The sequence below is a fragment of the Phycodurus eques genome, chromosome 21 (genome assembly GCF_024500275.1).
Source record: "Phycodurus eques isolate BA_2022a chromosome 21, UOR_Pequ_1.1, whole genome shotgun sequence".
Taxonomy (NCBI): Eukaryota; Metazoa; Chordata; class Actinopteri; order Syngnathiformes; family Syngnathidae; genus Phycodurus; species Phycodurus eques.
This window is the reverse complement of record NC_084545.1, coordinates 4,611,007-4,625,124: the sequence shown is the minus strand read 5'-3', so window position 1 is coordinate 4,625,124 and position 14,118 is coordinate 4,611,007. Positions and strand designations below refer to the sequence as shown.

Below are 14,118 nucleotides of genomic sequence, written 5' to 3'. Positions count from 1 at the left end.
AGCAAAGGGTCTGAATACTTATGGCTGTGTGATATTTCAGTTTTTCTTTTTTAATAAATCTGCGAAAATTTTAACAATTCCATTTCTGTCAAGATGGGGTGCTGTGCATACACTGTGGGGGGAAAAGATGAACTTAAATTATTTTAACAAATGGCTGCAATATATAAAAAAAAAAAAGAGTAAAACATTCAAGGGGTCTGAATACTTTCCGTACCCACTGTACATAAAAATATTAGACACATCTTTGTCACTGCTTTAAACATCCATGGAGCAATTTTTGATCCCGCTTGAGTGACTATCATCATACTTTGTGCTATCAGGAGTTGCAAATGTGTCAAGCAAGGTACCCAGGCACCTCCTGACTAGAAGTTATGCACTCGGGATAACCGATGGAAACTCCCTACACTTTGTGGCAACGGTAGAGACACAGATAAAAGGAAAACAGATCCCAGAAGATGACCGGCTCATCCTGGCGAGACGCTGAATGACCTCCAATGCGTGGAAATGTCTTGTGTATATGACTGCTTATTTCTTGGTCTGATCATTGACTCCTTCCACAAACTTATCAACAAAAGAACCGGAAAAATTACAAAAGAACGCGGTACAATTACAAACAGAAAACAACTGTCGATAGACTACCATCCACTCAATTTAATCTACCACCACAATCACTTTACCGGTGCTGTTGTATAAAGTGTTTTGCTGCCACCCAGTGGACAAAATAGTCACATCCATACTGCGCAATCTAATATTTTTGCAGTTTGTCGCCAATACTAGTATAGTATTATTATTTTATATTGTTATAATAGTTTTGGGAATTTTCGTCCGATATTTTTGTTTTATTTTTTCTGTATTTTAAAAACTTTTTGGGGTGCATTTTCCATCTAATATCTTTACATATTTGCCTAATATTTGAGTTTTTTCTTCGAATATTTTTCATCTATTCTTTTTGCATTTATTCCCGACCATTTTTGTATTTTTTTTTCTATTTGTTTATGTTTCCATGCAATATTTTGGTACTTACCAGTTACCACAGCTACGACTCCCTCTCAAAAAATTAAACTGGTATTTTCAGTTTTTGTACTCAATCCAGACTAATTTATATCGAACAAGTGTGGCTATTTAGTAGCAAGTTCTACTTTAGCCTGTAGATGGCACTAACATGTTTCTTTTCGAATCGACGCTGCATTTTTGAGTCATCATCTGTGTAAAGTGTCAAGCAAAGCACATAAAACCGGAACCTGTTGTAAAAAAAAAAAAAAAAAAAAAAAGTAAAAGCTCAAATGTATGTCCTCGAGTTTATAAAGCCCTTTCAAAACTATTCAGCCATCATCAAACAGACAAAATCTGTTTATCGCTTTGTGGTTGTTTGCTAGCATTTTTTTTCTTCCAAAATGTATAAATATTCTGCAATGCATTTTGAAAGTACATACCGGAACTAGAAATATGCATTTAAGGTCAAAATCACACGCCTGTTGCCTTCAGGTCCCGTGACGAATTTACCACGGAACTTTCTACGACCAGGAAAGACTTATGTTTCCTGCTTGTCTCTGCTGAATCTCACAAGTAGCAACAGGACATCAAAAGCCGTAACATTGGAAGGGGTTTGTGGGGGGGGGCGACGGGTCCCCTTATCCCGGCTCAAACACCACAAATGTTGGCTTAACTGAGGACTGAGGGAGCGCTACCTCTAAACACCGAAAGGTACGAGCTCGACTTAAACGTTACCTTGCATCGCTAACGTCGCGCTGGCTAGCCGTGGGGCTAATTTCTTTTAAGAAAACGTAGCTGCTTACCTATGTATTAATTTGTCCATATGTGTATGTATTTACGTTGACGTTGAGTTTGTGTTACTACGTAACACCTACTTTCCAGACTGCTCTTTGCCTGTATTTTACTATTTAGGCGGAAGTTAAACTAGAGCTAATTATCTTCAACGAGCTAAATCTATTTTCTTTTTTATGCAGAACTTTCTCATTTTAAAATTCAGTTTCCTTTAGTGGAGTGGTTATATTTTGTTATTTTGTTGTTATTTTCGTCTAATTTAAAAAATATTGTTGTTATTTTTATTACTGCTATTTTTATATTACTTGTTAGACGCTCACTAAGGTGAATCCTCATAAGATTAACACATTTTGTAAATTATTTCCAGGTACTAATTGGATATTTTTATTCTTGTTTTTTGAAAACATTTGTTTTGGTATTCTTTGCCTCATAGTTATACATGTTTTAATTGTAGGTCTGTATTTTTCATTTAATATTTTGTATATTTAATGTAATATGTAATTGTACTCATATTTACATATTTTATATATATTTATGTCTAATGGATTCGTATTATTTTCTAATATTTTTGTCTCAAATATGTTTTGTATTGTTATGTAATATGCTTTTAGGTTTTACGTGATATGTTTGTATTTTCTACCTAGTAGTTTTTTATTTGACTGGTACTTTTTATTTTTCATGTAATTAAAAAAACATTTATTCTAACATTTGAGTATTCGTAATCTAGTTATTGTATTTTTTTTCCAAGTATACACATGGTTTTTCTCTAACATTTCAGTCCATTTCAGTGTTTTTTGACATTATTTTTGTATTTAATGCCTAATATTCATGCATTGTGTGCTTAATTTTCTTTCAAATATTTTCCCCATTTTTCATCTAATATTTTTGTATGTTTCAAGTTTAGATTGTGCTCATATTTGGGTATTTTTATACTATAATACTTTTATTACTAATATTTTACATTTTTTTGCCTGATGCTTTTAGATGTTTTTATGTTATACTATTTATTTAATATAAGACAAGCTTACCTTTATTAGTCCCACCGTTTGGAAATTTGCATCAAATTTGCATTCTAATATTAGTATTTGTAATCTTTTTGAATTTATAATATATGTATGGATTTTGTCTAACATTGATGTACTTTTCCCCAATTTCTTTTTTCCCCCGAGCATTCTTTTTAACATTTTAAAAATATATATATTTGGGCAATTTTTAGAGAAGTGCTACCCAGTGTGGTACGAGTACCACTAGTGGTATGTAAATAATAATTATTATTAAATACAAATCAAAATTACATCATTTAAAACATGCGATACAATCAAACTTATTAGAATGAAGCGTGTAGTTATGCATACAGGCTGTTGGAACTTTTTATTTTTAATCCATTACAATATAGTTTTTTACTTTTCATGTATGTTATTTTTATCATTGTATTTTTTTTACCATTCAAGTACAGTTCAGTTGTATTTAACTTTTAAGTAAAGTACAGTACAATACATTTCCATTTACTCTTTTACAAGTGTTGTTTTTCAAAGATTTAGAAAAAAGTATGCCCTCTTAAGGAAGCGCTCTATTTTGGATTCCTCATAGTAGTAGCCCTCGCATATTTATGCCTGTCAGCACAAGTTGTTTTATGCGGCGGTCTAAACACATGGACCAAGTAACAGGTTTATTCCCCTTCGTTTTCTTATTAAAACCAATAAGCAATGCTCGTCGGTGGGTGTGGTAAATTGCAGCATTCCGTATATAGGAGTAGCTGTGTTGGCTGAAATTGTACATATTGCATAGGTTACTCCCCCACGGCCTGCTCCGCTCGCGCAGAACGTCTTCCTGGAATGTTAAAACGTGTGTTCGGGTCAATGAGGCGTCGGAGCGGAGCACAGATGGAAGGCATTTTGCTGGTAGCTGACATCTTCTTCCAAGGGTGCGTTCACGCAACCCATCATTGACTCAATCATGAAGACATTTCCGCCGAACATTTAATATGCGCTTAAATATGGGGAAAATAGAAAATTTGTGCTCAAATGATTTTGTTTAAAAAAAAAAAAACTTTGTAAAAACAAACAGATCTTAAAGATTAAATGCAAATCTATTGTAATTAAAAGGCAACTGAAGTGGAACAGTATCCCTGTAGACTCTTTGCTAATGCAAAAACTAGAGATGAAATGGATTACTGTCTAATATTTTCATATTTCTTTTCTATTTTCAATATTTTTCCTAATATTGTGGTCCCAATATTTTTGTACTATTAGTCAAATTTTGTTTTTGTATATTTCACATACATTTTTGTACTTTTTGCCAAATTTTTTATCTTAATAGTTTTGCATTTTCTATTTGTTTAGTTTTTGTTTGTTTTGTTTGCCTTGTAATTTGGTATTCTTTTTTCCCCCTAATAGTTTTCATTCACTAACATTTGCGTCCTTTGTTTTTTGTAATGTCTATGTATATTAGATCCAGTGTTTTTGTCGTTTTGTCTTTTTTTCCCCCCCCATCTAATATTCTTGTAATTTTTGTTTCTGCGATGATTTCCTCTGATATTTTTATATTTGTCATCTAATAATTTTGTATCTTTGCCCTAATATTTTCAAATATTTTTTCTAACATTATAATATATTTAATACTTCTCTGTCTTTTTGTCTATTTTTTTGTATTCTTTTTTTACTCGTTTGTATTTTCTTTCTAATAGTTGTGTAACTTTTTTTTTTTAGATCGATTTATCATTTTTGTGTGTGTATTGCTTTGGTTCTGGTTGTATTGTGTAATTGTACCAAATGTTTTAACTCATGCTCCTCCCTTTAGCGAATCCCTGCCGTAATATTGCCAATATTTTTAGTCAGAACTGTATTGTCTAATATGTGTCTAAAAAAATCCTTCTCTCATTATTCTGGCATTTAGCAAATAGAAATAATTTTGGTAATACCAATTGACCTAAAACAGGAAAATGTAGTCTGATTTCGTGTCAGACAGTCAGGGGGGGGGCGGGAGGGGGGGGGTAGTGTGCTGTATTTATTTTAGCCATATAGTTGTAATACTGAAAACTGTGATCTGTTGCCCCACTATAATAGTGAAATGATATTTCATCCTTATGAACAACAAAGCAATGGCTTCTTTTTATTGTTGAAAACTGACAATCGCACGTGACGTGGGTGAATTAACAGTTGCCACCTCATCATCAGTGCAAAGTGAAAACTGAAGCCAAAACAAAAGGAGGCCTTAGTGTCATGTTGGATGCATCCTAAAGAGGCCCAACTCTTTGACTGCTTCTCCCTCCCGTCCCTCCGCCCCATTCGACGTGAGCAGAATGCCGCATCCTGCCAGGATGTGTTTGGTGCCAGATCAATAGAGAAACGTTTGTTTTTTCCTCCTCCGTCCACGGCAAGCGCACACGGCCAAAGTTACGAGGCTTGTGGCCGGAGGGAGACAAAGGGACTCCTAAACAAACTAGGCTGACCTCACTGCACAGCACACAATGGACGCTCTCAGACGTGTACACAAAGAGCTTTGTCGGAAGACGTGACATAACTCATGGCCAGTTTCATACTGTACACTTTTTCAGTTGTTACTTGTCTGTCCAGTTATTTGAATGAATTTCTTTTCTTTTTTGAATTCATTTCCAAATTGATGGCGTGATTAGAAAAGAAAAGAAAAATACATTTACTTAATTTTATGAACAACGCCATTTTCAACATTTTCCTAAATATTTTTGTATAATTTCCTATTTGCATTAACTTTGTAATTTCCGTCAAATGTTTTTTTTTTAAAATATATATTTCTGTATTTATTTCCTCCTAGTATTTTCAAATATTTCTGTCTGATATTTTTGTATTTTTGTCTCATATGCTTTATTATTTTTCTTGTCCTAATATACCTGTATCTGTACTTTTGTGTAATATTTTCTACTATTTCCAACCTAATTAGTCTGTATTCGGTCTGAATTATTATTTGTTTCTGAGTCTGTGTAATTTTCTAGTTTTTCTAATATTTTTTTTACTGTTTAATATTTTGGTTTTTGTAATGTACAATATATTATTCATCTTAAATATATTTCTAAAGTATATTTATTTGTGTATTTCTGGCTAATATGTCATTTTCTCATGTTGTCCTAATTTAAACAAACTATTTCAAATTAAAAATATTTTCTGCCTGCATTTTATATTCTCTGTAATATTTGTGTAATATTTCTGTAATTTTCTTCATTGATGTAGAGACTCCTAGGCATTTCTCCGGTGTGAGGGACTTACTCGAAGTTTATTAAAATAGATTTTCCTCTGTTCTCCTCTATGGCCCTACAGCAAGATGCATCGTTGACCCGTCGTCCCCGGAAGTAGGAACCGTTGGCGTGCTACCTCGTTACCTTTCTTTGCCCGCCGCAAGATGGAGGAGCAATCGGGCCTGCCGAACGTCAGCATACCTTGCCACAACGAGCAGAGGGACAAGAAAAAGCGCTACACGGTACGCCAAATATGTTCCTAAGTGATTTTACCCTACCGAAATGCATCTTTTTCTTCTTTTCAGGTTTATAAAGTGATCGTCAACGTGGGGCAGCAGGAGTGGTTCGTCTTCAGACGATACGCCGAGTTCGATAAACTCTACAACACGGTGAGTGGCGGCCATTTTGTGACTTACACTCGCCGCAATGCGTCGGCGACCGCAAGATTGTCGTCTTTTTCGTTGCAGTTAAAAAAACAGTTCCCGTCGTTAAGCTTGAAGATTCCCGCCAAGAGGATTTTCGGGGATAATTTTGAACCTGGTGAGTGTCAGTCCACTTCTGTACACATCAAAACTAAGCTTCAATATTTTTCCCACATGTGCATTTTTTTTAAACAAGAGTTCATCAAGCAGAGACGAGCTGGCCTGCACGAGTTCATCAAAGGCATCGTGTCCATCCCGCAGCTTTGCAACAAGTAAGTGACACATGGCCATCCACGGCCATGGACAAATACTGATTACTGGGGGTGCAAAAGTATGGCCAAAAAAAATCCCAGTTTGGTATGTACAGTGGATATAAAAAGTCTACAGACCCCTATTTAAAACTAGACGAAGATAAATAGCTTTTTCCACCATTAATGTGGCCTATAATCTCTCTAATTAATTTTTTTCCCCCCAGAGATAATTTTTTATTTCATCTTTCTACAAGATTAAAAAAGTGTTTTGAGATGTCCAGGTTATAGGTCACATGAATTGTGGAAAAAGTTTTAAATTATCTGACTTTGTCTTACTTTTTACATCACAGAAACCTGGCATTTGAACAGGTGCGTGTCGACTTTTTATAGCCACTTTACACCAATATCATGATACTGATTAAGAACTCCATACAAATGTTCTGTCGCCCTTTTAAAATGTGCAGTCCAGATGTGAGGAGTTTCCTGCTAATGGACAAAATGCAAAACTTGCAGAACTCCGACGCGTCCGAAGATGAAGACGATAAAGTAAGTTGTTCATATTTCTTTTCCAGTAATTCTAGTCAATATGATCACCAGCAGCCACAAGTATTTCGTAGTGATCTTTAGTGTTTAAAAAAAATAATAATAAAAAATGTATGTTTCTACTTCTTGTTTTTCTTCCATTGCTGTTAGTTGGTATCCACCTGTCACTTTTTATTTATTTTTTTTATAGGTGGTACGCTGTGTAAAATGTTTGAGAACCGCTATTCTAGACAATGCCGAGTCAAAAAACAAAAAAGAAATAGATTTTCACTCAACTCTATAATCTCACGTGCTAATGTTTTATCTCTGCTCTTTGACAGAACAACTCATCTTCCAGAAACATTAACCTGGGACCCTCTGGAAACCCACAGTATGTTCACAACATGTGATGTTTTATATTGACACAAGGACATTTGGGGGAAATGACACGCTGTCATTTGTCTTTCAGCGCCAAGCCCACTGACTTTGACTTTTTAAGAGTCATTGGAAAGGGCAGTTTTGGGAAGGTATGCAAATAGTCAAATTGTGAAAATACAGTGAGATAACATGTTTTAATGTAAGCAGTTCCAGCCTGACAGAATAACGTATACCTTGAAAAGTTGTTTTGATATTCTGATTGAAATTGCGCATCTTGGCAATCAAGTTAAAATGAATGGTAAAAGGTTTAAAACGTGTTTTAAATTGTAAATATCCTGTCTTTCTGTGACGCTATCCTAAAACACAGCTGTATTAGTTTGAAGCACAAATCCACATTTGGTGTCTTATAGAGTAAGATCATCATTTTGAGTGTGCTTTGTAACATACTGTATTTTCCGGACTATAAGTCGCTCCGGAGTATAAGTCGCACCAGCCAAAAAATGCATAATAAAGAAGGAAAAAACATATAAGTCGCATTTTTTTGGGGGAAAGTTATTTGATAAAATCCAACACCAAGAACAGACATGTTTTTTATCTTGAAAGGCAATTTAAAATAAAAATAGAATAGAGAACAAGAAACTGAATAGGTGTACAGTATTCTAACGTTACATGACGCATAAACAACGAACTGAGAATGTGCCTGGTGTGTTAACGTAACATATTAACAGTTATTCAGATAACTATAGCATAAAGAACATGCTAACAAGTTTACCAAACCATCGGTGTCACTCCGAATCACTAAATCCAATGAAATCTTCATCCCTGGTGTCACTTCGAAATAACTCCGGAGGTAGACGATGCGCCGCTTCCTTTTCTACGTCATTTTCGTCAGACTCCTCGTCAGTTGCATGTACAGATACACAGCCATAGAGCGCCCTCTTGTGGTTGCCAGTGTGAAAATAGCGTGAAATTATATAATCACGTGTTAATAATTTCACATATAAATCGCTCCGGAGTATAAATCGCACCCTCGGTCAAACTATGAAAAAAAAACTTTGACTTATCAAAATGCGCAAAAAGTTGAATCAATATGAAATGATGAATAAATTAGCTGGGCTTTTTTGTGTGTGTGGTGGCATTCATATGAGTTGTGGATGAGGAAGTAAGAATCAAGTACTGCTGTGGTTTGTTGTTCCTCACTGTGTCTTCCATGCTATGCAGGTGTTCCTGGCAAAAAGGAAGCTGGACGCAAAGTATTACGCGATAAAGGTCCTACAGAAAAAGGTCATTCTCAACAGAAAAGAGGTAAGTGCATGAAGATGAGACCAGTTCCGTATTTCTAGCACGCATACTGATATTTCTGTTTCTCAGCAAAAACACATCATGGCCGAGCGCAACGTGTTGCTGAAGAATGTGAAACATCCCTTCTTGGTGGGGCTTCATTACTCCTTCCAGACAACAGACAAGTTGTATTTTGTCTTGGATTTCGTCAACGGAGGGGAAGTGAGTAGTGATTCACGCATTTGGGGGCGGGCAAAAAACAGCTGATGTTGGAAAAAGGAAAACGCACACAATCGTTGTCAGAGGAATTTGACCCTGAAAGCCGAATTCTAGCCAGCGCACTTGTCGTTCTTATCGGAACTTAAGCGCCGACTTCCTCTGCGTATCTTCCTTCTAAAAGCTGACGTGACAGTGAGTCGTAGAGAGAAAACATGACATTTCTATTAACAAGCATGCGCATGTTGACAATGATGCCGGCGAACGTTGCAAGCGCAAAGTGCACCCTCTTTAATTAATTGCCTTTAAAAAGACCTGTTAAGGGATTCAAATTACTATGATAAATTATACTGGAATTACATGAAATTCGATTCAAGTTAAATTACATTTTTAGAAGTTAAATTACATAAAACATGATTACCTTTTTAAAATAATATATATTTTGAAATTGATTTAAAAAAAAAAAAAAATTTATACTTACAGTTTTGGCATTAAATTTGATTTACAATTTAACAAATTGAATTATAACTTCTACAATTTAATTAATTTAACAACTCAGCCACAAATTGAAATAGAATAAGATAAACATGTCAATTTCAGTCATAGTCTTTCTATTGAACTTTCGGCCTAAAAAACATTTTCAGGAATTATGTACAAATTAAATTACATTGAAATTTAAATAGCATACAAAATGATACATTTTTAATTAATAATTTTGCATTAAAAGGGGTTGGTTATAAAATTTGGATTACATGTTTTAGAATTTGAATTGTAATTTTAAACATTTACTTAAAATGTAACAAATTACATATGAATTAAATGAGGATTCCATTTGAATTACCGCTAAAATTTGATTCAAACATAACTGTTGTACCTACTCAGCAAATCAAACTCATTTTTTTATAGCCACAAATCAAAATAAAATAAATGCACTGTATCACTTTCAGTCATAGTCTTTTGGCCTACAAAAATATGTAAAGTAAAAATAATAAATAACCTTTACTTGCTAGGCGTTATTATTTAAACAAGTAACATCTGCGGGATTTTCATTTTTCCGCAAATAAACAATGAGTTTGCACAATATACACTCACTCGCCACAAAATTAGGTACACCTGCACAATCCACCGTATCACAGATCCTGCATTTATGGAGACGATAATGCTCAGTTTTGAAGGACAGTCACAGATGACTGACTCGCTGTCATTGTCAGCTCTTCTTCCACCTTCAAAAAGAGCGGACCTTTCTGGAACCCCGAGCCAGGTTCTACATTGCCGAAATGGCCAGCGCACTCGGCTATCTGCACTCACTCAACATCGTTTATAGGTACGTACCAACGCTCCAATGACGTGCAACATAACATAACTTTTAAACACTTTTCTGTGCGGAATCAAGCAATGAACTAACATTGTGACCGTTCCTTCCAGAGACTTGAAGCCTGAAAATATCCTGCTTGACCATGAAGTGAGTACCACATTTTCCCCCTGTGATCAATAAGGGTTAAGTGAAATGAGGGGACAAAAACAACTTTGAAATAACTTTAAACCTGGCCTCCTGTGAAATGCGGCGCTGGCCCCATTTTGTCACGGGAACGCTTTGCTACATTCGGGCATTCTGGAATACGAAAATAAAGCAAAATCTTCTTTTCCATTTTACTTTTGTCAGTTTCAAGTTATTTCAGTGACCAGTGTGTGCGTTTTCTTTCTCTAACAAGTCTACCAACTATATTGTCCCCGTGCGACTGTTTATACGACTGCACATTATTCTGTCTTTCTCTTGTGCTAGCAGTAGACACACTATCCTTTCCAGTTCCATCTCAAACAGGATGCATGTGATTGGATTAGCTCGTCCCAATGATTCCCCCTACCCTAGCGGCAGGGAGACAGTGCGGGAACGCCGAATGGGAGAGCCAACATTCCGGGGGCTGACAATAGCCTCCCTCAGTCGCCTGGTGTATAATAAACGAAATGCTTGTTGTGGCACATGTCGTCTAAAACATCCCCTGTTCTGTCCCGCTTGGCTCTTTTAAAGGGTCACATCGTTTTGACGGACTTTGGCTTGTGCAAGGAAGGCATTTCCCAGACTGACACCACCAGCACTTTTTGTGGCACGCCCGAGGTACGGCTACACTTCGTACAGTGGAACCCACCAATTTAATCCACTTTTACAATACAATTTAGAACAATTTGTTCCAGAGTGCAAACTGTCACCATCATAAAATTGCCAAGCATATGGTAGTCAACCAGTTGGCGGGGTGCTGTTGGCTAATCCAAGAAGCAACATAAATGGCAGTCAAAGATATATTTACCGATGTTCTGCTGAACTGTTCGTTGCAGATTCCACTGGTTTTGGTGCCGTGTTTAGTCGTAGCAGATATAGGCACACAAATCCAACGTGGCTAAATCACGAATCTAACACGGCGGATGTTAGATTTGTGATTGGATGAGTGGAGTTTTAGTTGAGCAGAAATTTGAGTGAGTGGACAACTAGTTTGATGGGTTTTTGGGCGACAGTAACCATTCCTGCAAGGAACTTTTTTTCTTTTTTTTTTTTTTTTACTTTTGTAATCCAAATCTACTACTTTAGAGGTTCCACTGCAACAACTTTTTGTATTATGTGTCTGAAAGAGCTTTGGCTTTCATAGTCATGGCTTATTTGTTTCGGCCCACTAGTATTTGGCGCCAGAGGTGCTGAGGAAGCAGCCGTATGACAACACCGTGGACTGGTGGTGTCTGGGTTCCGTGCTCTATGAGATGCTATTTGGCTTGGTGGGACTTCTCTTCGGTTCACTAAATGACGGTAAAGATGACATGTTTTTAAGATAATCTGCGTCCCTTTCTCTAGCCACCGTTTTACAGCAGGGACACGCATGAGATGTACGACAACATTCTGCACAAGCCGCTGGTAATACGCGCCGGTGTGTCCAACGCGGCCTGGTTGCTGCTGCAAGGCCTTCTGGAGAAAGACGGCTCGCTCAGGCTGGGAGCCAGGGACGATTTTGTGAGTGGACAATTTTTTTCCATGCTGTATTAGCTCCATCTGGTGGCATGAGCAACACCATTGCAACCCAAAACCTTGGTAATCATCCTTTGTTGTTGTTTTTTTTTAACCTCTTGTTGTGTAACATAAAATGCAGAGATGACGATTTACAAAAGAAAGTTAAATTGTTTTTAAATATCCCCAAAAAAAGGAATATTATGAAAACATATATTTTCTGTATTAATAGTAATATATCAAAATTATATTCCATCCATCCATTTTCTGAGCCGCTTCTCCTCACTAGGGTCGCGGGCGTGCTGGAGCCTATCCCAGCTGTCATCGGGCAGGAGGCGGGGTACACCCTGAACTGGTTGCCAGCCAAATTGCAGTAAAATTATGTTTTATAATTAATAAATTGATTACTCTTTATTATAAATACCCTATAAAAATAAATTTGACTAAGAATGAATATACATTTTTATTATATTAATGTATGTATTTTAATTCTATTTAAATAAATTTTTACTTCTACTTTTTGTTACATAATAATAGAGCATATATACTATATAAAATGCATCTAAAAATAAAAAATATTAATTATAAATGTATATATAATTTATAGTTAATGGGCGGCACGGTGGACGACTGGTTAGAGCGTCAGCCTCGCAGTTCTGAGGAGCGGGGTTCAATCCCCGGCCCCGCCTGTGTGGAGTTTGCATGTTCGCCCCGTGCCTGCGTGGGTTTTCTCCGGGCACTCCGGTTTCCTCCCACATCCCAAAAACATGCATTAATTGGAGACTGTAATTGCGAATGGTTGTTTGTTTATATGTGCCCTGTGATTGGCTGGCAACCAGTTCAGGGTGTACCCCGCCTCCTGCCCGATGATAGCTGGGATAGGCTTCAGCACGCCTGCGACCCTAGTGAGGAGAAGCGGCTCGGAAAATGGATGGATGGATGTTTACATATTTAAATTTGTTTACTAGTTCATAAACATGTTTTAACAGGTATCGTTTTTGTATTTATATATGTATATTTTTTTCTCTCTTTTTTTCAGAATGAGATCAAAACTCACACCTTCTTCTCCTCCATCAACTGGAATGACCTTGAACAGAAGAAGATTCCTGCCCCATTTACGCCCAACGTGGTAATTGTTTTCATTCTATTATTGGCTGCACAAGATTGAAAATGTGTGAAAATACCATATGTCAAAGCCACTAGTTCTTAAGTATTGTCTGATTTATCTTTGTAATATTTATTGTTATCATTTGCATATTTCTCAATGTATTGCAACAACAAACATACTACATAACTTCTGCATTCTCTCTTTTCTCTCTGGGGTCTTCTTTTTGAACAGAACTCTTTCTCTGACATCTCAAATTTCGACCCCGAGTTCACAGAAGAGATGGTGCCCAACTCTGTGTGTTGGACCCAGGAACACTCTATCGTCAACGCCAGCGTGATGGAGGCCGACGACGCTTTCGTGGGCTTCTCATACGCGCCGCCCTCTGATGACTCGTTCCTATAATATATCCCCAAAGGCGCATCATAATAACTTCTTAAAAGGGAAGAAATTTACATCTTGTCACTTATTTTACAAAGCCAAAGGCAGCAGCTATGATATGAAACGGCACTTAAAACAGATTTTATTGGGAACAAAGTATGATGGGGGAAAAAATCTTTTTTTTTTTTACCCATTTGTATTTATATAAGTATATATGAAAGATGCTATTTTAAGAAATAAGGGCATTTATTCAGCATGGATGTCACTCCTAAAATGTGCCTTAACCTTTGTCCTGTCAAAAAAAAAAAAAAAAGGTCACTGGACTCTAAAAGACAAAATTGAAATAAATGTATGTTATTTCCATGTAATTGCTGTAATTCTGTGAAAAATTATGTGTGTTTCATATTCCTGAACTCTAGACTGGCTGTAGAATTAACTTGAGAAGCCACAGGACAGCAGTTTTTGTGAATCACAGGTCACAAATGTTAATTTTTTTTTTTTTATTACAAAGACTTGTAGGTTTATGTTCCTGCTCAGTAATAAAATACATTTTTGAAGTGTCTGTCTCGAGATTT

General features: G+C 36.3%; 1 protein-coding gene across 1 annotated transcript; it reads left to right on the top strand.

Annotated features, from left to right (window-relative positions):
* The first annotated feature begins 1,490 nt into the window (after nucleotides 1-1,490).
* sgk3 (serum/glucocorticoid regulated kinase family member 3) lies at nucleotides 1,491-14,105 on the top strand. Its single transcript, XM_061666337.1, has 17 exons — nucleotides 1,491-1,704; nucleotides 6,078-6,237; nucleotides 6,301-6,384; nucleotides 6,463-6,535; nucleotides 6,614-6,689; nucleotides 7,133-7,214; nucleotides 7,532-7,581; nucleotides 7,660-7,717; nucleotides 8,790-8,873; nucleotides 8,940-9,071; nucleotides 10,277-10,389; nucleotides 10,491-10,527; nucleotides 11,095-11,181; nucleotides 11,736-11,831; nucleotides 11,908-12,063; nucleotides 13,097-13,186; nucleotides 13,397-14,105. The coding sequence occupies exons 2-17, from the start codon at nucleotides 6,160-6,162 to the stop codon at nucleotides 13,565-13,567; spliced, it is 1,467 nt and encodes a 488-aa protein (XP_061522321.1). The 5' UTR covers nucleotides 1,491-1,704; nucleotides 6,078-6,159; the 3' UTR covers nucleotides 13,568-14,105.
* The last annotated feature ends 13 nt before the right edge of the window (nucleotides 14,106-14,118 follow it).